The following is a 23,266-nucleotide window of genomic DNA, read 5'->3' on the forward strand; positions in this document are numbered from 1 at the left end:
CCAGCTTCTTGTCCCTGGGTCTATTTCAACATCAGCAGCCACTACAGTGAGAGTCAGCAGAGTGGCTGGTGGGAGTCAATCAAGGGACGGAAGAACCGGTGAAGAATATCAATTGTTTGGGATTTTTTGGTTAGCCTAATTTAGCAAAACCTGCTAAAAACTAAAGCACTTCTTTCACTTCTCCCTGCCCAGAAGAAATCTTGCTACTCTGCAGAGCTGCAGCCTTGTGAGATTTATCTGTTTAAAATGAAGTCCATTTCTGTTCTCTGGGTACTGCTCAGGTCACAGTCATGTTTTTAGTTACCAATTAGACTTCCATTAAGGAAATAAAATGAGGTTTATGTGCTGGTTGTCAAAGGTCCTTCTAGCTGCCTCATTTCATGTGCCCTGTCCGTTCAAGCAGCAAGCAAACGAACAGAAACTTACTCGGGGTAGTATACAAAAACTGAAAACCTTTGCCCCACAAAAGGAATGATAGAGGCTGAGGTGGAGAAGCTGCAAGGACTTTTCATTTTTCATTCCCTTCAGTTGTGTTTTTCCTGTCTGCCATGAGCAGTGTGAACAGAATGTTAAATATGCCCTTAAGTTGCTCATGGAAAGAAAAGGTCACACACATGTACACACTCCATCTCTCTCTCTCTCTTTCTTTCTCTCATGCATGTGCATATATCGTGTGTTTGTATGAATGTGCACAGAGAGACACCAACCTTAGAACATTGAACTGTGGGACCAATTTATTTGCTTAGAAATTTCAAGAGGGAGAGGTTATAAATAGTCATAAATTCAATTTATTTATTAAGCAAGGCATCGCTGCACTGCACGAACAATTATAAAAGAATTGTAGTAGATTAAAAACATAAATTAGAGCATCATAAAATGCACAAGAGTGATTGGATTAAAATGCATTTGACAGCAATGTTTTAAAAGTGGGATTTGATGAGCTCTTCTGGGTGTTCGGTCAGATAAAAGTCTGTGCTCAGTGGCCTATTAAAACAAAGATTTGGGGCCATATTTCTGCAGGAGGTCTCTTGTGGCTCTCTAGTTCTTAGCTCAGTAGTTGAGAGCAATTCATAGAGGGTCTAAATTGTGCTGCATGTGGCTATGGTTTCTTGAGGAGCCCATGTTTGCTGACATCTGATCTCATGCTTAGCTGCGCAAATACTTCTTTCTTTGGATTTTCTCATCTTTCCCCTGCTAGCCCTGTCCTCTTCTAAAAACATGCCCTATGTCAAGGGCTTGCATGAGAGAGGCAATGCCAGTCGTTCTGTTGGCTCAGTTACATGGTGGTGCCCCCTTCAAATTGGGGTTGCCCCTGCAAGGCAGTTTAAGGAAAGTTGCTAATTCTTTAGTGTTACCTGAGAAGTTATAAAGAGGATGAAGAGAAAAGGGGAATTCAGCCTGTAGACAATTACTGACTTACTGAGTAAGAGGATAATACTTTTCACGTTAAAATTAGTAGTAAAATTCTCTCTGATTTAGACTATATTTTAGTCTAACCTGGCATGTACTAAAATTACTCAAAACCTTGTAGGATCATATCATTTTTTAAAAGGCAAAAACAAAGCTTTCTGAGAGAAAAGACGCTTCATTACGTTAAGGTTATGGAATGCAGCTCCTCCACACCTCTTATCAATGAGGGGATTGTAAAATGCTTGGCACACAGAAAGTCTCGTTATGGGCATATTTCCAATGGAATTCACTATCCACATGTTGAGCTCTGTTGGAAATTCCGTTCTTCATTTTGGGGCCTAGTTTTCGGTGATCTCTTAGAAAAGATGACTGAATGTGAACATGAATGTTCCTCAGCATGCCTGTCCATATATAACAGTCTCAGCTTACAAGGCAGACAAACTACAGTTGTGATAATGTTGATTCCAAGCAGTTAAAAAATTGTCAGCTCCTGAAATCATGTGATTGATTTGAAATTAATAAATCGCATGGGGAGAGGGTTACTTCTTTTCAGCAGTCAGATGCTTGGGATTCACCTTTGTTAAGCTTTTTTCCTACCACTGAGAAGTTTAGAGACTCATTGAAAAATAATGTTCTGAATGAGCTGATCGTGTAATGATGATCAGGTTAAAAAGATATAATGAGAACAACTCCGGACATGTGACTTCAGGAACCAGCCCATAGATGGCACAAAACAAATAATAAAATAATTAGAACAGTTATTGCTGAGGTCATGTAGCTTGTTTCCAAAAGCAAGCATGCTTGTGTATCTTACTTAGATGATGAGCTGTAAAGAAGACCTTTTAGAAACTGTCCTAATGAGCCAATATTTAATTAGATAGGTTTTTTAGAATTCCTTCTAAAGTGAGATATATATTTACTGTTCTGCCCGACAACAAAATGGTCAATATTTAACACTAACATGGTTTTGAGCACAGAAAGGTTAGGTTATGCTAGAGGAGACTATTTCTTAATATTAATAATAATAAAAAATATTAATAAAATGGAACACTGAAATGTTTTATGACTGATAGACTTGTATATCTCATTGAATACTTGATCAAGTTCAAACACCTGACCATGGTGAGTAGCTAATTTCTAACTTATTTGAGTCATTCTGTGAGCTGGATGAGACACGATATGCCTTGTGATGATCTATTAGATGTAGCTGTCATACTGGGGCTGCTCTGATTTAAATGGATGCTTCTAGTACCCTGTCTTTAATCAGTGGTTGGTAGATGGACAGTTGACTGTGGTGTTTTAAATGGCTCTGTAAACCTTGGGAGAAGACACTGGACTGCCTCACTGCCTCTGAAACTGCATAAAGGAAACTAGTAAAAGCTTTCTTCTAGGTGTGAATTTAATTCCTAGGCATGGTAACAACAGAACACCTAGACAGCTTTTAATTTCTATCCAGAGATCTTAAATGAGGCTCTCACAGTCATAAACTTTATGCTGCATTCCCTAATGTTGCTTCCTTCTAGAAGGGTAATCTCTTATTGCTCTGATCAGAATATAAAGTGACAGTTTGTTTCAATTTAATCAGAGTAGTGGACCAAAACAAAAGAAACTAGGATATGACATTCTTTGTCTCTTCAGAGCTGCTCAGGTTGGAAAGTTTGTACATGGCCTCTTTAGATGGCTTCAAGTCTTGGTCACACCAAAGAAAAACTGAGCCCATAAAGAACATACTCTCTGGATTTAATCAATATATAGGCAGGATCCTATTGTTCTATTTCAGTCCGAAAAAGAAGAAATCTTGAGCAGCTACTGCTAGCCACAGAACGTAAAGAAAAATCTTATATAGGTTAGACATTATCTAATTGGCACTAGAGTCACAATCTTCAGTCCAAACGGATGCATAATCCTTTATATGAATCCAGAAAGGCACATGCTTGACCGTCTATGTTGTGGAGAATGAGGTATCCCACTGGGAAGCATTGATGTGCAATGGAAAGGAAATAGCGAGTTTGTTAGATTATTCTGAGGACTAGAGGTGCATTTAGAATGACAAAGTATGCACATAGAGTCTCAGAAGAAATGTAGGTTGAAAGGGACTTCTGTGGGTTGTCTAGTCCAAATTCTAACTCTAAGCAGGGCTGTCTTCAAAATTAAATCAAGTTCCTCGGAATCTTCTCTAGTACAAATGTTTCAAAATAATACTCCTCTCATATTGTGGTCCAAATTATATTGGCATGTCAACCCCTTCTGAAATGTAGGATTCCCAATAATTACATTATTCTTATAGCTGGAGCCTGTTTCTCCAACTAATGTTAGTAAAAAATGTAAGTGAAATTATGGTAAATCAGAACAGTAATGGCATTCATCATCTGTATTTTGATTTGAGTGAATAAGGAACATATGGCTTGCTGAAACGGACAGTGTGTTTGTACAGGGTACGTAGCACAGGGGACTGACCACCTTGTACCTTGGCTTTGTAGTACAATTGGACTCTGACACCAAATGTAATCCCACTGAACCCATAAATAAATTCAACTTGATCCTTGCCAAAGTGCTGTATGAAAAATAAGGAGCTTAAACTAGATCCCGCAAGAGAGCTATGCATGAAGTATTCCTTGATTTGCTAAGGAACTGTTGAATATAAGGCATATGTATCAGGTCTGTAATCATTTAAAACTGTTAATGTCCTCTCTTCTATTCATTTCAGTGGAAGTTCTTTAAATGGACAGTGGGCATGTTATGAATTATCATAAATTACCAAAGAATGGCTTGCACTACATTCCTGGTTTATAATTGCTCATTTCAGATTAGTGAGAATTCTGCCTTTGGTTTATTGTTCTAGCATTGGACACCTTTAAAGTAGCTGCACATGAGAGTATCTCCCATTTACAGGTGTTAGTTAGAAGGTGGTATTTCTGCAGTGCTTGGTGTGAATTTAACTCTGCTCATTGTAAAGCCTGACCTTATATAGACTCTGCCTTTGGCTGGAGTGGAGAGAAGGCAATGCTGATCATATTTGGAAATCTAACCTTTCAGAAGCTGTTCTGACTTCTGTTTACCAACACGATGGCTTATGTTTAGTTGAATGCCAGTCACCCACTTCCTTCTTTGGGCTTATTTTATCCTTGTCAGTTCAAATCAGATAGTGTTCTTTTGCCTGATTTTGGGGAATGTTCTTTTTGGGGAACAGGTAGAACAAGGGACACTGTGTTTCAAAACCAACTGTACCAGCAAATGGAGTTATGTTCAGCAGTATGCTATCTATCTTATAATCTCTTTATCAAATAAATGGATGTGGCCACTTGTTTCTGTAATGGCAGTAATTTTAAGGAGAAAGAAACAAAAAAAAAAATCCAAACATATTCTCTCCTTTAAGTTTTATTCCTCACGTGCTTGCAAACTATTTTCACGCATACTTAGCTGAAAATGTCTCCTGAACAACTGAGTACATTCAGAAGTAACTCAGTGTCAACAAACCTGTTGTAACATCTGCTTTATTGAATTGATCCTTTAAGTGCACACATGTGGCTCTTCCTTACTGAAGGTCAAAATTATTAATGCTAACAGTAGCCTTCAGGTCAGCATATTCACACAGTGAGGATATCCATATCTTGGATGTGATGATAACTTGTAATCCAAAAACATGGAAACTTTTTCATAACGTCTCTGGGCTGTCTGTCCCAGCCCTGCAGTTTAGTCTCCTTACTGCCCATCAGAAAAGATTGTTTTCCCTACTGGGAAAAAGCCTGAGTGCTTCCACTCTGACTTGTATCTTTCATAGCCTATTTATGCAATTAAAGCCAAAATATCCTATATGACAGAAGCCCTTAAAATATTGCTGTTTTCCTTGGACTACTGAGTATTTGCATTACTGAAGAAATGTATTCTCTTACGTTTAAGGAAGCACTAGGGAATTAATAATGCAGACACTGACGTAACTTGGTCTGAGGTCAAACAGGCAGCTTCATAAAGGTTCTAGCTGTGCAGGGCTTGCTGCACATTACTTCAAATATGGAAGATCTAGTTTTTGAAACATGCTTTGTAACAAGCTGAGCAGAATGCAAGCAGAGAGAGACAGCAAAGTTTGCGAAAACCTCTAATGACTGAATTTTAGATTGTAAACTTCTTTAGACTGGGGTGTATGAGATGTGAGGACCCGATTGTGATTTGAGCCTTGAGTAACCCTTGCAAAGAAAATGCTATAGCCTAGTAGTGCTGCTGGGTGGATGGGGTTTGGAGAGCTAGGATCAAGACACAGTGAATCATTGAGGACCATTTCTCAGAAATAGCACTGGTCTATTCACTCCTCTTCTGACGGGAGAAAAGCCTTATGGCACCCTATGGTAATTTGCTTGGATTTCCTGTTTTCAGACTCCTTTTATGAACCCAGGATGTCATTAGGTACAGTTTAAAAATTATAAACAAAACCAAACCTATGATGTCTTTGGAAGGCACGTGGGATTAGAGGGGTTTCGTACTTAATACAGTAATCCTCTTTTTTTGGAAATATATCTTACAGCCTTAACAGTAAGTTAATGTTTGTTTCTTTGTTAAGAGTAAGATGATGTACAATTTGTTTCTTGGCAATGTTAGTGCTGGCTAATTCATCAGCTAGGATAGCTGATGCGCATGTCCTATATCTATAAAAACCAAAATGAGCTCAAAAAAAATCATTGGTAGAGCCAGCACCAGAACATCTGTGTATGCTCCAGATACTGGCCAGTTTTCTAAAACTTTTGTCCTTCCTCTTCTTCCAGTCATATATTGTTGTTTTTTTCTCTGGTTTTCAAAACATTTTCATCACTATTGCCCAAGCATGGAAGCTCCTGCTTTGTAACTCTGCAGCCTGCAATATGCTTCATGTGTCCCAGCCACATTAGCCTGGTTCCCATTTCTAAGACACAGATGAAAAACACTGTTCCCTCTTTCTTACAGTTCCAAAATAAGTTCCCTCTCTTTTGATGATGTGGTTTGGACTTGTGTTTCAAGGTGTAATGCAGTTGCCATCTCCTTTCTCTCTTGCAAAGGCAGTGGGCAGCTCCCTCCATCCCTGTCAGCAGGGAGCTCTCTCAAAGAGAAATACCAGTATTTGTCTAGCTTGGTTTCTTTTAAAATGGCACCAAATGGGCTTCTCAGAGGAGTGGGGGTCATGGATACTTTGCAGTGCTATGTCCCTTGGGAGCTTGAAACACGGGGGCCCAGTCTGCCTAACCTGCGAGAGCAAAGCTTCAAATGAGCAGCCAGAAGTGTCAAAGCCCATTTAGCAGAGGCAAATTAATCATTATGTGGCTGCCGAGGGCAATAGGTCCTCCTTTCGTTTCTAACCTGAGGCAGGGGGTGGCTGAGTCAGGTCTGTGAGTTCACCAGGCAAGGTGGCATCAGAACTGGGACTGCAACCCAGGTTCCTGGGAGCCCAGTTATGCTACGTTGTTGCTGAGTTATGCTGTGTTCATAAAGGCTCTTGTGTTTTACAGTATAACGAGAAAAGGGAACACAAATTAATTAGTAGGCTTTTCAAATTCTTCTTGAGTCTAAGGAGGAGTAGCTTCCTGAAATGGTCTCGGAGTAGCTGCACTGTTTAATCTCGGCAGTATTTTTCCTTCAGTTTTAGATCCTGAAATCATTAATTTAAGTGCAGAGGATCATAAAATCTCTCTCCCCTGCTCAGCATTCTGTATCTTATGTTCATTTCAGAGGCTTTTATAGAATTTTATTTTTTATGGATCTTTCCACCTTAAGCAGAGCATTGTGAGGAATTTATTCAAATAGCTCGTAGTTGTATATGTATATATGCATATATTTATGTATAGGTATATACGCATGTGTGTGTAATATTTTGGCCTATTATTACCTCAATAATGGGGTTTAACAAACAGCATTATTACAATAACAAAACAGGAGTCTGTAGTCTCATAGGCTTCTTTAGAGGCAAAAAGGTTATGAGGCTCCTAAACCCAATCAAATGGAACCTGTTAGTTGTTGAAATACTGGCTGCTCTGTGCGGTATTAAATATTTTTTAAAAAAAAATTGTTTCAGAATTTTCTGAAATATTTGCTGTCTTGGATTTTGATGGCGTTAGTACAGGTATTTCAATTAAATTCATGGAGTGGAAAGACTCTTCTGTCTGGGCAGGCCTGCACGGCACGGCACAGCACTGCGGCCACAGAAGCAGCACAAAGCCAGACACAGAGCTGGCAGCAGCATTTGTTCCAGAGCACCCGAAGGTCAAGGACAGTGTTTGCTGTCAAATCATTGGGCACAGGAGCAGCTTTAGGCCTTTCTCTTCAATTATTCTGCCAGTCAGCTTCAAATCGGACCTGGAGTTATTAAACACGAGGGTAGGCTCCTCAACATCCCCTTGGTATAAGTGTTGGCTGTGGCTGCCAAGAGAGGTTTTTGGGGAAGTCTGTTTTTTGGGGCTTACAGCATTTCTCCACGAGCCCATGTCTCTGTTTACAGAGTGGGTGCCAGATAAAATGAGTGCACAGGGCAACCTCAAAGGCAGTCTGAGTGAGAGAGTGGTCTCAGACCTACTGTGGCCCTTTTTGCAGGAGGAAAAGAGAGCTTGCCCACAACTGTGGAAAGCCCTTGGCTGAAACAAGGAGTGAGACCCATTAATGGACTGGGTTACAGTAAGAGAAATCTTTGTTTCCATCCTGGAAGGTGTTAATTCATCCCCACTGAGGCCATGTCCATCCCAGGCACAACACTCCCTACTCCCATCCTCAGTTCACAGCATGTTCTTCCCTCACAGAGCCCATTTCCATCTTTATCTAGCCTCCACACAGTCTTTAGCATGTCCTTTTAGAGGTAGGGCATCACCTCCCAGGCAGAGCTACGGTGGGCTCTCTGCCTGCTGCACGGGTTGGTGTCTGGCCTTGCGTCATGCTGATGGAGGCATGTGGCAGCAGAAAGGTGCAGGGCAATCAGAAAGACACTGTGTAAAGACTTCCCATCACACAATGGGTTTGTTGTGGTTTTTTAAAGAAGTTTCATGACAGCTTATCTTACTTTACAAATGTGTACATACAGCTTGATCATTTGGATCTGTTTTACTATGATTTGTACGTCAATTAGTACCCGTTCAGTTGTCAGCAGCAGTTGAGGGAGAAGGGCTGCCAGGTTAGTCCCTTCTAGGAGTATGCAAGCCATTAGGGAGCTCTTTTCTGTGGTCAAGCCCATGGCTGGACTCCTGGTTGCTAACACGTGCCAATTCCTGTGCTAAATAAAATAATGCACTTACGATTTGTAGAGCTGGGGACATATCAATCACTAACATTGTATGCTGTTTCCTTCTCTGAGTTCAAGGGGAGGGAAATCCTTAGTATGCTGATCTGTCTCCATGTGGGACAAGAAGGGCAAATTCTATGCTGTGGGCATGTTCAAAAGCTTTATGATTGGATCAGATAACTACAGAATAATACTTCTTATTTAGGTATTTCCCATACTAAGAACTGGGGAGTAATATTGCAGGCATTGTGAAAACATTGTCTGAGTGAAAAACTGCAATATTTTAAAGCACAAACATGTGCCTGCTACTGTCAGATGGAATTTCTCAGTTGTGTAAAATAACATGTTAATGTAAACATTCAGATGAACTGGAAATTGCTTTTTTTGATCAATGGGTTCCTAGGGAGTTGTTAATTACCTGGAGCTGAATAGAAGAGGTTCTAATGGGCAGCTGAGTTAAATGATGGAATGATTTTTTTGTAATCCTGCACACTTTGTATCATATGAAAGTGTCATACATTGCATTCAGCTGAACAGAGGAACAGGACAATTGCAGTTTGGAGCTGAAAAGAAAAATAAAGTAGTGACCTGCCTGATTGTTTTGCTGGGTACCCTATAAGATATGACTAGGAATGCCTAGGATGTTTTAATTTGTATTTATCTCAGATTTTTATTTCTTTAATGTTAACTTCTAATAACTTTGTAGTTTAACCTTGTAGGGACCTAGTCACCCTTTGCTGTCATTTAGTTTTAACATACTTATTTCCCACTCAGCTTGCAACACAGCACTTTTGTAGTGATTACTTATTGCTGCAGTTTCCCTCCTACCTAGATGGAGGTTCCTACCATTTTTGCAGCACTGCTATTCTTATTCCACACTGGAGCTAAAACCCCAGAGATGAGAGACAGTGAGCCTGTGTACTGACTCCAAAAGCCTGCTTGCTTGTCCTGAATCAGGCTGTACTGTCACTGGAAGTGACTTTGGATATGCTTAATTGCAGCCTGCATATCACAAGGACATGTACATTTCTGATGGAATGACTAAAAGCCTCTAGCATTAGTCAGCCTGATCTGTAAATAATTTTTCACCAATATTCAGCCTACCTTTTCTCCAGCAACAGAAAAGGAAATCCCAAAGAAGGCACAGTTTGACACACACATCAGTCTCAGTTGGGCCCCTCTCTGTATTTCTCCCTATCTCTCTCCACAGCATTGCATCCAGCAATGTTTCCTCTCCAAAGGCAGAAAAGGACTGGATGCAGTTCATTCTGATGGCTGACAATATTTGGCACTGTACCTTGTAGAGAGCTGAGTGCTAGAAAGTGCCTGTTGACCCTCTCCCCCTCTCCTTTTCACAGGACTGTGCAGTGGTCAGTCCCTGCCAAGGCAAGGGCAGCAAATTTCAGAGCCTAATCAAATTTTATTGCCATTGTGTTGTTAGACTGGCTGCAGATGATGCAAGCATGAGGAGAAAAGCCCTCCGGCAAGCCAGGCACATTAGATGTACCCAAGCGGCAAGTCAGTGAGTTGGAGTCTGGATGGGTGGACTGTGACAGAAGAAAATGTCCTTAACCGTGGTTTGTCACTCATGCTAACCATTGTCTCTCTTGTTCTCTTATCTTCCCCAGGAACGAGTGGAATATCTCTTTCTCATAATTTTTACAGTGGAAGCATTTTTAAAAGTAATAGCATATGGACTTCTCTTTCACCCCAACGCTTACCTCCGCAATGGCTGGAATTTACTAGATTTTATAATTGTGGTAGTAGGGTGAGTACCAGCATTTTGTCTTTGAACACACTGCAGACATGGGGGACACTGGAAAACTTTGGGAGCATGAGGGTGGGTGAATGCTTGGTACAGTACTCACGGGTGATGTTAGAGGTTGCTGTCCATCATGTTTCTCCTACCATCACCATTTGTCCCTCCTGTGTTAGCCCCCCTACAGACTCCATGTGTTTTAGCAAGTATTACTGTGTAATCTAAAGATACAGTTAACTCACTGGTCTTCTGCAGGTATAACTTGATTCATGTCTGATTCATTCAGTGTGTAGCAATAATTTACCTTGAGGTAAATATTAAGGACTGACAATCAGTTGATGCACATTTGCTGTCTGGTATCCCTTGCTACTTAGCCTTTTCCAGGGCTTTTAACGGTTTGCAAGACATGGAAATTAAACTGCTCTTTGGGAACAGCGATAAAAAAAGGAAGTGCAGTGCAAAGCTATTGGACAAAGTCAAAAGCCTAAATATGCTTACTGGAAGACAATCGCTTTGTTTGTAAATCTGTATGAATATTAAAAAAACCCATCTAGGTGGATTCCTCTAATTAAGATTAGAGTTGGATGACAAATAAATTCTGCCATCTTGTGAACTTTTACTGATTTTTCTCGTTCTCAAAGATGGATGAAAAATATAAATCCCAGGTTTTCATACTTACAAACAAAAATAAGTTCTTCAGTTCAATTGCACTCTTCTGGTGATTTCAACATTGTTTATTTTGACCCTTTTAATATTTTAACCTTTTTAAAGACTAATTTTTCTACTGTAGATCAAATTGCCACTTTGAGCTACAACCTTTCTAGTCCTGTTATTCCTCTCTGTATTTTTCAAGCTTGGCATTTAATTTATTTGAATAAAAGCAAATAAAACACCTTCTGCTTTTTCTGCCTGAGGGTAAGAGATACGCAAGGGATTTGAATTGTGATTGTTGAAGGGAAGAGGTGAAGGATAAACTACCCTGAAGACAAAAAGAATAAGTATTTCTTTGCCTGAGTAATTTGTCCCATCCTCCCACCACTCCATTGTTAGAGTTTCATCGCCCACAAAAACTTGCAGTCTTTTCACCTCTTTGCGAAGGAAACCCTGCATCAGTTCCTAGGGAAAACATCAAAAGGGACATGCTGAGTCATCAAGGCCCTCTCATAATTTCTGCCCCAAAACAAAGCTTCACCATCTCTGTGGTGGCTCCAAAAAATTACGTCAACATACTGCTGTGTGCTACCCAACCCCTCCCACTTTCCATCATCATGGGGAAAAGTGAAGGGAAGGAGAATTCCTGGTGAGTGGGAGGGAGGACAAGCTGGCACCTATTCTTAGTCCCAAGAGCTCTCTTGCCTTCACATGGGCATAATGCTTCTCCTTATGGCAGTGCCCAGTTGTCTTTCTCCTTCATTCCTACCTGCAGCCAGAGGATCCCACAACAAATTTTTAATTGGAAATTGGCAAATCCCCAACCCCTCCCCTGGCATTGATGTCCAATTCCATAGCTGGTTCTGCCTTTGAATGCCCTCAGGTATCTCACGTGCTTAGGAGTTGCTGCTTAAGCTGAAGAAAGATTGGAGAACAAAAGTCCTGTGAAAGTGGTTATTCCCTTTTCATTTCCATGAGAAAGTGACTTTTTAAAGAGAGGACACATTATTCCTTCCATTGGAATACGAAAGAGCAGGACTCCAGAAATCACAGGGCAGCCTTATATCTAGTTTAAGTACAGTCCTTTTCAATTTTCCTACTAGGGCAGTTAATCAGCAAGACGATATTCAGACTGAAATTAATTCCCTTGCCATTGACAGAAGCTGCAGCTCTCAGCTCTTCTATGTGCTCTTGCCTCCAGCAGCTCTCTGTTACTAGATGAGAAACAAAAAAGGTAACTGGGGAAGGATTACATGAGTATAATAAACATGGCCAAGACCCCAAGGTCTCTGTCAAATAGTAACAATCTCAAGTGACAGATTCCACTTCAAGGCCAGATGGGTTCCTTTGATGTTTATCTGTTTAAACTCACTTGTACAGTACTACAGCCCAGGCTGGTGCACTGCTTTTTCTCTTCACAACCCCTCTGAAAAACTATGTGGTGATACCATCTGTTCCTGTTCTGCCCTGTCTTCTTTTCCTAGGGGCTGTCTGAAACCCCTCAATGACATTGTGTTTAAATTTCAGTGTATTTGAATACTCTGTCAGGGAGGAAGTCCCATGGAAATGTTTAAAATAAAACTTTAAAGAGAGAGAGGAGGAAGAAAGCAAGTGCTAGTAACAACATTTCCTTGTCCTGCATTTTTCTGCCTATTGATGGAGATGTTGGAGAAAGCTGAGTAATCTGGACACAGCTGTAGCACTGGGAACAGGGATTTATTTCGTATGTGGGGCAAAGGATGGTGTGGGACTCATACTGGAAGCATCAAGTCCCAAAATGACTGTGGTAATTGCCATTTGTGCTTGTTCTGCCTTAGGAATCATCTTCATTTTCAATGACGATTGTCCTTGCTACAAAAAATAGGCTAGGTGGGAAGTATTTCTTCAAGTACTGTTGGAAGTTAAAGGAGGAAAACCCCCCAGGTTTTAGATCCTTTGTCTCTAAATCCACCTAGTGTACACTGCTTACCGCATATATCTTGAAGAGAGAATACAGCACAACTGTCTTCCTTTATGTTAAAACATACAAGTCAATGGAGCACCTCTTCTGTGAAAACAGGCTGAGAGAGTTGGGGTTGTTCAGCCTGGAGAAGAGAAGGCTCCGGGGAGACCTTCTAGCAGCCTTCCAGTACATGAAGGGAGCCTACAGGAAAGCGGGAGAGGGACTTTTTACAAGGGCATGTAGTGGTAGGACGAGGGGGAATGGTTTTAAACTGAAAGAGGGTAGATATAGATTAGCTATTAGGAAGAAATTCTTCACTGTGAGGGTCGTGAGACACTGGAACAGGTTGCCCAGAGAAGCTGTGGCTGCCCCCTCCCCGGCAGTGTTTGAGGCCAGGTTGGATGGGGCTTTGCGCAACCTGGTCTAGTGGAAGGTGTCCCTGCCTGTGGCAGGGAGGTTGGAACTAGATGATCTTTAAGGTCCCTTCCAACCCAAACCATTCCATGATTCTAATAGAGAAAGACGAAAATGAACATGTGTAGGAGCAAATACAAATTCTAGAGGGAAGTCTCAGTTTTTATAAAAACTTTTTCTAGAATGTGCCTGTATACTTTCCCCTGCCTTCTGAAGATAGGTCCCTTGGTATCCGAAATGATCTTATAGTCAGTGGTTCTAAGGCCACAGGAATATGCAGCAGCAGCAGAAGGGAGCACTGAACACAACTGCTACATTTTCTGGAGAAAGGACGCACTTTAGACCTGTAAGCTTGTAACAGTTTATCATTCTTGCACTGTGGGAGATCTGCTTATTCATCAGCTAAGTCTTTTAAAGCTTGATTCTAGCTTATCTTTAAATAGCCTGTGACCCTGCCATAGCAGCCACCATTAAATGCTGCTTTGAAGAAAAATGTCTGTGTGTGGGTATCAATCAGAGGCTCTGTGGATAAGAACATTATCAGTTAAGAGTAGAGATCACACCCCTAAGCTGCCTAATGAGGCACAACCCACAGACACTAACGATTAGTCAAGTTGTTTCCCGCTTCCTTCAGTTTTACTGTTCCTCTTTTGGAAAACATTAAAACTTTCAGATATAACAGTGATGTCCTTTAATATTAGGCTGTTGGAGGAAATTTCTCTTGAGAGAAGACTAGCTTGACAATGTTGTGCTAGAAGAATATCTGTCTTTCCTGGCAATGCTGTGGTTTGTCTGCCAAGCACAGTCGTTCTCCAAGGACCCATAGCTTCTGCCAGAAAAAAAAGGTTTTGTAATTTGAAAGACAGTGTTACTTGGGAAGGTAAGCAGTGAAGGTATTTTTAAAGGATCTGAAATTCAGAGCAGACTGGAAAATGTGGTCACAGTATATGTGTTTCTGAAGACCTGTGAGGAGTTTCCAAAGGGCAGACCGGAACACTTTCACACTCACAAATCACAGGTAAACTGTAGAACACTGTGAAAAAAATCATTGTGCTTTACTCTTTCTTTATACCTATAAGGATTCTTTCAGCTGTGTTTTTCTGCTGATTTTTTGCCTTAGAATAACAAAGCCCTCTGTTTCCTCTTTATGTTCTGGAGGCCTTTGACAAGTTCTTTTTTTATGCTATAAAAATCAGTGTGCCCTCCCCACAGAGGAAGAGATGAAGAGCTGTAGAGCACGTTACAGCCTTATCATGCTGCTGTTGGGGTCATCTAGTAAAGCAAAAACCTTTTTGATATTTCAGATGTCAAAAGGGAAACAGAAAAATATAAGAAAGAAAAACAGTGAGGCCAGCTTCATACCTCACAAGTAAATGTAAAAAAAAAAACTGAAGTGTGTCCATGCACGCATGTGTGCAATAGAAACTTATTTTTTGCTTTATAGTTCGTGTGTGTCAAATGAATTTAGTTTAGGTGTAGTCATGTCACAAGTGAAATTCAGAAATCAAGATGCTGTTAATTGTGCTTCATCAGTAGAAAGTACTATGTCCAAATGAAAATGGGGCATGAATTTAGGCTGGCGGAAAGTAGTTAGCTGGAAGGAAATAAGATTGATTTATGCATTCCTTTTTAAAAAAAATGGTGAGATTTTCAGTGGCCCTCTTGTGTTTTTATGCCATCCAAACTTTGGTTTCTCTGTCAGAACAGTGTTCTCTCACACCATGCTTGGAGCGTGCATTTCAGCTAACTCACCTACTGTGAAGAGAAGGAAAGAACCATACCTTGCCCCACCATACCTACTGTAAGCTTTCCCAGAGGTTTTCATCAAAGAGCAGATTTTCCCATGTAAATATAGGGTAGAAGGACTCTGGCCTCCTGTTTTATATTGGTAGCTTAACGTCTATCCATCTCTTTTAGGATTGGAAAACAATTAGTGGAAAAACTAGAGTCTAGAGCTCATAGAAACTACAAATTGTATATGGGTTGTGGGTTTTTTTCTTAATAGAGGATAATGGAAGGGGCCATCAGAAGCCTTACTTTTCTTCTGTGTCTTATCATTGGTGCTATTTCTGAACAGGACATTTTATTATTTTTTTTCCTCCCCTCTGGGTCATAATGGGTTGCAGCCAAAAATCACGTGGTAGTTTTAGCCTCCGAGTCATAGATGTCTGCCCATGCCCTGACGCACGAGGTAGTAGGGACAATGAAGTAGGATTGGCAAGATGTACTATAAATTTGAAGAATGGAGTAGAGATTCAGTAGGCCAGACTGGGCACAGTCTAGACCCCAATATAAAAGGAAAAGAAAGTGAAATAAATGAGAGAAATAAAAAGTTTTATTGCATTAGTAAAAAGCAGGATTAGTACATGGGAAGATATTAAGCATGGAGTAAATGCGTTAAAGCAGGATTAGCAGGAGTAATGCAATTCAAGTTTAAATGTAGGTTTTTAAATGAGGAGCAGCAGGAATTACTGCAAATTATTCCTGAAATACAGTAGGCAGGTGACTGTGGGTACCTCAAGACAGCTCGTTTAGCACGTCAATGCTGGAGCACACAAACGGGGCCAACTGGCCTGCAGCAGAGATGTATTAGCCTGGGAAGGCAGGTGCTAGCTCCGGTGGACTGAGATGTCCTACTGGTTGTGTTTCTGCTCCTCCTGAATTAATTTGGGATATGTATAGCTTTTATTAGGATGCAGAATTCTGGAGTAGCCCATGGTTTGCTCATTGCATGAGTGGCAGGAGAAATGCCCTTGGTACCAGCTGCCAAGAGCTTCTGTTTGGTAAAACATTGGGCCAGCACTGATGCAGACCAGGAGAATAGACCCTCAGTTTTGCCCAATTGCTGACTCAGAGTTCCTTGAGATTTCTTGTCTTCAGCATTGCAAGAGAGCTGAAAAACAGCATAAGAAACCTTTTGCAGTGAATTCTTTTTCTTCCAGAGGTTACCAGGAGACTGGGACTGTTGTATGGGTATGTCACTCATCATCTAGTATGGGAATTCTGTTGACTGGGAAGATAGAAATGTTTGAATAAGAAATAGAGCACATTTCTAGAGCTTAATCACTAGCTTGTTGGAAATACATTAGGCTAAATTTGACCTACAGTGTTTCTATTACGAAGACCAGCAGAAAATTGCAACTGTATAATTTGTGTACACAGCTCAAGAAATACATACATTCCAATAATTCATGTTCTTTGCATCAGCCCTTGTTTATTTCTCTCTGTGGTATCTGTAGTCAATGCAGTATTTCTCATAGGCTCTGTTTTTGTCTTCTCTGCATCCTGCCTCTCAGTCTGCAACACCTACAAACCCCACACACAGTTTTTCCTACACTTGTTACCTAGTTGTTAAATCTTACTGCAGTGCTTGAAGTTGAGGCTTTGAATAGATCCAGTTAGGAGTTCCTCAGTCACAGCTGACAAGTTTTATAAGACACTTCATATGGAATTAAATTTTAAAAAAACTGCTTAAGAAACTAATTTTGCATTTGCACTCCGCTAATCCACGTTTTTGTATGGATTTAGTGCTGGGGAAATGTGTTGGCTTAGATGCTTCAGTAAATGAATCCTCCTTTTTCTATCCAGGGCAAGCTCCCTATGTGTGTGGTCCTATCAGTAAGTTTTAACCGCAGACTTCAGGGCTTGGAGTTCCTTGTAAAGCAATCAGGCAGCTCAGTCTCTTCTTGATATGCAGTTTAGAGGCTCTCTGTGGAATATGCCAGTCAGGGTGTATAGATGAGATCCTGACAGAGGCACTGCAGACTGCAAAATCTGAGAGAGAAATCAGTCACTGCTGAATCCACTCCTACTAGGCTGTTTCTCTCATCCCAGGCAGCTCCTTTGAAGTTACCTCTGGTGCCTCCATGGCATGCCATGGGCCAGAGCACCAAACATCCATTTAGACTGGAACAGCTTTTAACCTCTACTGAATCTGGCTGGGTTCAAGCTGATGACTTTAAGGCTGAAAGCAATGTCATTAGCAAATTCATGAGGAATCCATCCTCCCCCAAAGGTACTAATGTTTTACCAGAAAAATGGAAGCTGCTTCCTGAAAGCTTATTTATTAAATCAAGTTCTTATTAATACATAAGGGTGAGCCTTCAGCTCTTTCACGGAAGATTCTTTCTGCCTTTCTCTCTGCCTTTTCAAATGCGTTCTGAGTAAGACATCTTCTCCTTAAAGCAGCTACTCCTACTAGCCAAGATAAAACATTGACTGGTATAATAAAACATTCTAATAATGACTCCTACAGTTTTGTGCTTTCCCTAGACAATTCATCAGGGGGTTTACAAATGGATACACAAGCACCTAATATGAGGATACTCCCTTACCTAAAAATTTGCACCTTGAAGGATCTCTGAGTTTTACACCAAGTTCTACCTGCAGTGACCTTGGTGAACCTTAATTCCTTGTAAAATGGGTGACAGATAATTAATGATTGAATTAATTATGGATGATGATTTTTTCCCCAAGGTGGATTATTTGTTAATAAAGATAGCAAAGTATTGGCAGCAGAAAGGGCAAAACCTAAAATTTGTGCTTTCTTGTCTTTCTGCTCAATTCCCACTGAGTGTGTCCAGACTGTCTAGTAAGGACAGCCTGAAGACTGCCTTCAAAATCTGACCCACGTGCTTTCCTGTTGCTGACCCTTTAAATTCAGCACGAGGCATTGCCAGAATGGCCATTTTGAAGCACCGGGCATGCCCCAGTGCACAGGGCAGGGAACACACCTCCATGTGCCACCAGGCAGGCTAATCATTGGGGTAATCTACAGCTGGCTGCAAGGAGCCATTAGGCTGAAGGAGGAGCATGTCATGTTTATGTCTGCTCCAGAAACAAGTGTTTTGCAAATGATATAGACATCACCATTAGGCTATTGTGCATGGGCAGAGTCTGTCTCTCCACCATATGCGAATCTCAGCAGAGATGTGTGACACTCTTCACAGGTCTGTGAGATAGTTTGGGTGATGTGATGATGATGATCTCTGTTCCTGTTTAGCCCAAGCCTTGCTGTCTGCCTACAGATTGTTTCCTCTTTCTTTTTGCAGGCTTTTTAGTGCGATTTTAGAACAAGCAACCAAAGCAGATGGGGGGAATTCAATAGGAGGAAAAGGTGCTGGATTTGATGTTAAAGCACTGCGAGCTTTCCGAGTATTACGTCCCTTACGGCTGGTGTCTGGAGTTCCTAGTAAGTAACATTGTTTTTCTTTTATGTATGTCTGTGCTGTGGCACGGGGCAGGAGTAATTACTGTAACAATTTTGAAGATGAAGCATGATGCAGATTATTTTTATTGCGTGTGGGAGGCCTTTTTTCAAATTAGTGTAGATTCATTATAAACGTGATATTAATCAAAGGATGACCAAACCAGAGCTGAGGGGAATGGAAGTTTTATGGTATGTCAATCTGATTGTGCAACCTTTGTGAACAATGAAAGTGGGAGATCCAAGATTTTCATTATTTCAAGAAAAAGGTCCTTTAAATAATTGTGAAGTCACAGTGCATTGTTGGTATTATAAATACTTGGCCTTGATGGAAATGCTGTATGGTCATTTGTGTTGACTTTGGAGGGAGAGGAGCTTTTTCATTAAAATTGCGTTGTCTTCTTTGCATGTGATGTTCTGATCAAGAGCACTGGGAACAACTTAGAACCAACAGGACATAGGGCAATGACACAGTCATGTTCTGTTAATCTTATTTGCTTAAATTATTTATAATGCCTCTGAGAAAGTCCTCAAGCAGCTTTTGATAATCTAACATCCATTTTCTTGTTTACAATGAAGATATACTCATATATACCAGACTGGAAGTCTGGTAATTCTATTGTGGAGGTGGAATATGGACATCATAGTGTGGGAGGATTGTATCATTTGGCCTGAGAGTTTTTTAGATGGGACCTATTGGCTTTTTGGAGAGAGGGTTAGTTGAAAGCTGTCATTGCTTTCCATGTTTACAGCAATGACAGATGTAGTTAGCAGGAAAGGAGTTAATCATCTCCAGAATAGCTGTGGAGTGAGCTTTGTTTATTTTTATTTGCGGAGTTTGCTAGTTTGCTATCTTAAAGTACTTCTAACCCTAGTCATTCAAAAAGCCTGAGTCAAGTTATCATAAACTCTGTGAGATCAGTTTAAAAGTCATGATTTATTTGTTAGGAAAAAAAAAAAGTGTGAGGTTCTTTTTCTTTTGTTAGTTTTCTGACCCAATAGGTTATATTTGAACCATGTTTGCAGGCTTTTCTCCACAACCATAAAGGGTAGAAACTTTTTAAATGAAAGGTGAGAATCTTTGTGGGAGGAGCTAAAGCACTGGTAAAAGCAAAAAATACTGAGACAATTGACAGCACTACTATTTGGTCTCACAAAAAGCCATGCTTGGTAACCTGTCTGCAAGGCCTCAGTTTGTGCCCAACTTGGGCTTACTTTGGGCATCAGTGGGTGAGTAGAAAATATTGAAAAGTAAATGCTGTCTATTAGGCAACTAAGGACCTTCCCCTCTGATACAGAACTAATATCCACAATTTATGCCACCTGTATGAGGGTTTACTGCAGTGGGTTGATTCATGCAGGCAATCATGTACCATGCAATACCTTCAGTCCATGCAGAACACAGCTCTGCTTTTGGCCAAATTTGTCTCATGAAGAGTATTCTGTCTGTGATCTTCAGTCTGCACTGGCACCCACTTAATTCCTGGCTGTAAATTAAGGCTTCGTTTTTCTTTCCTAGTCCTTCTCTGATATAAGTCCTGTCGTGCTTTCTAGTTGCATGGTCACTGTATGGTAAGGGAAAGGTACTCAAATATCTATGAACTGGAGTGTTCTTAGTGAGATGCTGCTTACGCTGAGACATGTTCCGCGAGTTGTTCTGACATAGGCTGAGCTTAACTGTGCTCATAGTTCTTGCTGTTTTGGAGAACAACATCTGTTCCCCAAGACAAAGGGGTTTTGTTACTACTGTTCAAGTCTCTTGACTAGTGCTCTTAGAGGACTAGAGGGAGCTGAGGGAGCCAAACCTGACACAGTTCATATCCATATGCATATATGATCTTGATCCCAGTGTAGACTCTCTGATAGTCTATTTGTGATTTTTCTCATCAAGAGAAGTATTTAATTTGCACCAGAACAGAGCAGGGAAGCTTGGTGCATGCTAACAAATACTTGGGCTAGACAATGAAATGCCAGTCCAGTGTGAAGCAGGCAAACCATTAACTTGACCTGACAGACATCCTCTGTTACTGACTAGGGACAGATTTGTTGAACCAGGCTTCTTTGGGGCTGGTGTGGCTACTAGTAGGCTTTCACTGTGCATTTTTGAATTGTACAAATGCCTGTTGATTAGCCTAGATAGATGTTATCACATCCATGTGTATTAGAGCATAACTTTTCTCATGAGGCCTTTTAGATAAGATTGCCTAAGCCAACCATAAATAGTACATTACAGGATTACATTATTACATAATAAATTAGTGCAGAGGTTTAAAAGTCAAATCTCTGGATCTCATTCAAGTTCTGTCCCTGAGACATTGTAAACACCAGTGGGTGAGTTACCAACATTGCACTTGGTGTGTTTTGCCATCCATAAAAAAATGACTTTTGATTCCTTCCCCTTCCAAAATGTAGTAGACTTTTCCACTGTGAGGAGATGACCCACACAGATTTGTCCTAAAATTACATGAACGTAACACACACTGCAGTTTCATCTCACATAACAGACTCTGTAAGTGTACGGAAGCAGCATCTCATTAGTAAGAGGGGATCCTCTGGGTCATTGACAGCTGCCTTCTGTGTGGAATGCTCAACATCTGCTGCTTGGCTTGAGGTCCAGATCTAACTGCCACTATTTGGAAAAAAAAAGTGTAAAGTGCAATGATTCTTTTAAACCAAATTTATGAAGCACGTGGTGAATTTTTGCATGCAAATCTTAAACTCCTGAAGATTGGGGTTGGGAAATAGGTCGTCTGATGTGGAGATATTGGCTTGCAGTGTGGAATAATTTTTTCTAAGTCAAAAGGAGTTTGCATGGATTTTTTTCTCTCTGGCTTAATCCATAGGAAATAATCCATTTTAAGAGGGACATCTTTTGTATTCAGGTTCGAGCATTTAAAGACCTGTTTCAGAATATAGAAAGTTTCCACATAAGTATGATTAGAAGTAGGGGGAAAACATATGACTTGCCCTCTAAAGTAAATTACTAGTGTCTGCATTTTGCAGATGGAGAGATTGAATCAAAAGTTTAAGGTTTAACACTTTCAGAAGTGGCTTCTAATTCTATATGTTTCATATTGGCTACCAGTGCTAGACACCCGGGTCAACACAGGTATCTGAAAGCTTTAGATAGATGGATAGAGAACATTAGCCTCAGAGCTGAGAATCCCTTTTCTCTAAGTCCCATTTATGATTAATTACTGGATCTTGGCTGTCTCTTGCCAGAAAACGTCTCAGCTGTGTAGCGAAGAATTCAGGGACTGTTCAGTGCAGGAAGTGATTCATCTGCAAGCAAAGTTGGTTCACCCACAGGCAGACAAGCAAAGGTACCTTTGAAAAATCTTTGTTAGGATCGAACTGTCCCAGCCCCCAAATTAGTTTAGTGCATCCTAAAACCAAAAGGGTTTGAGGTCATGAATTCAGCAAAGCCTGAAGACTACGTCTGGATGACTGTCGTGAGCACATAAATGTTTCATGATCTTTGAGAGAACAGATGATACTTTTACTCTTAGTGGTTATATGGACACTCACAAGACCACTTGTCATAAGGAAGGAGATAGACATTTTTGTTTAAAAGATGAGACAGACTTTTTTCACCCATGTCACAAAAACTATTGTAGCATCATGGGAAAAGCCTTCAAAAGCACTGAATTTAATGTCTTTGGGTTCCCATTACACCTTCAAAAATTGGTGTTAAGTATTCACACATTTCCAAGCAGCGCAATAGGGATTGATGTTTGTTTTTTTTTTAAAAAAAAGGTTGTTTAAGATCCTTTCTTGAAAACTTTTTCTGGAGTGAGAAGTAAAGTTTTTGTTGTGACTGTGTGGGGTGCATGGCAGAGCAGTAGGTTAGATACTTCCCACAGCTCTCATCCCAGCACTGACTGTTGCTTTGTGAACAAAATAAAATTTAAATGGGATAATTAAGCAAACTCTTTTTTTTTTTTTTGTTATTTCTAACTTTTTTTAAAGTCGTACTGCTTCTGGAAAAATTATCCACTCCCAGTCTGTTTAGCCTGGCATTAACTTGTAAATTAATGGTGAATATTTTCAAAAGCACATGGATGATTTAGGTTTCACAGTGGTAAGTCACTTTTGAAAAATAGCCATAAGCACTTTTTATAATTGATACACAGGCCAGACTTCACTGTTCAACTATTATGTTACTGTCATACTAACATAATTCTTGTAGTGCATATTTATTTCAGTTGATGAAATAACTGTACTGCTGGTGTACCAAAGCTCTCTCCTTGCAAAAAACAACTTCACACGTGCATTAGAGCACCCATCTTAATGTGGCATTAAGATCAATGTACTGGTTTGAGAGAGGAGAGAGAAGGAAAACAGTTCCCTTGACAGATGTAAGTAGACAAGTGCAAAATCAGCATGTATACCAAAACTTAATCACTTTAGTGTCTTGGAAACTGTTACCCAGTATCTCCTTTAGCAGGAGTAACGCATTGCAAAGCTTTCTAGGTACAGAATCAAGTTAGCCCTTTTGTGTCAGGAGTTTTCTGTTGATTAATCTTCAATCTCCATTTTACATTATTAAATACTTTAAAATTGTTTTAAACATTTTGTGCTTGAGGAGGGCAAAAAGAAACATCCAATTCGGCAATTAAAAAGCATGATGCAATTAAAAAAGAAAATCACTCC

General features: G+C 40.3%; 1 protein-coding gene across 1 annotated transcript in view; it reads left to right on the top strand.

Annotated features, from left to right (window-relative positions):
- The window catches only part of CACNA1C (calcium voltage-gated channel subunit alpha1 C), a 447,783-nt gene that overhangs the window by 234,371 nt on the left and 190,146 nt on the right, over positions 1–23,266 (top strand). Inside the window, 2 exon segments of the mRNA XM_068400796.1 lie at positions 10,270–10,409; positions 18,459–18,598. Of these exon segments, the coding sequence (XP_068256897.1) occupies positions 10,270–10,409; positions 18,459–18,598 (280 nt within the window).

This window comes from Nyctibius grandis, chromosome 5, assembly GCF_013368605.1.
Source record: "Nyctibius grandis isolate bNycGra1 chromosome 5, bNycGra1.pri, whole genome shotgun sequence".
Classification (NCBI taxonomy): domain Eukaryota; kingdom Metazoa; phylum Chordata; class Aves; order Nyctibiiformes; family Nyctibiidae; genus Nyctibius; species Nyctibius grandis.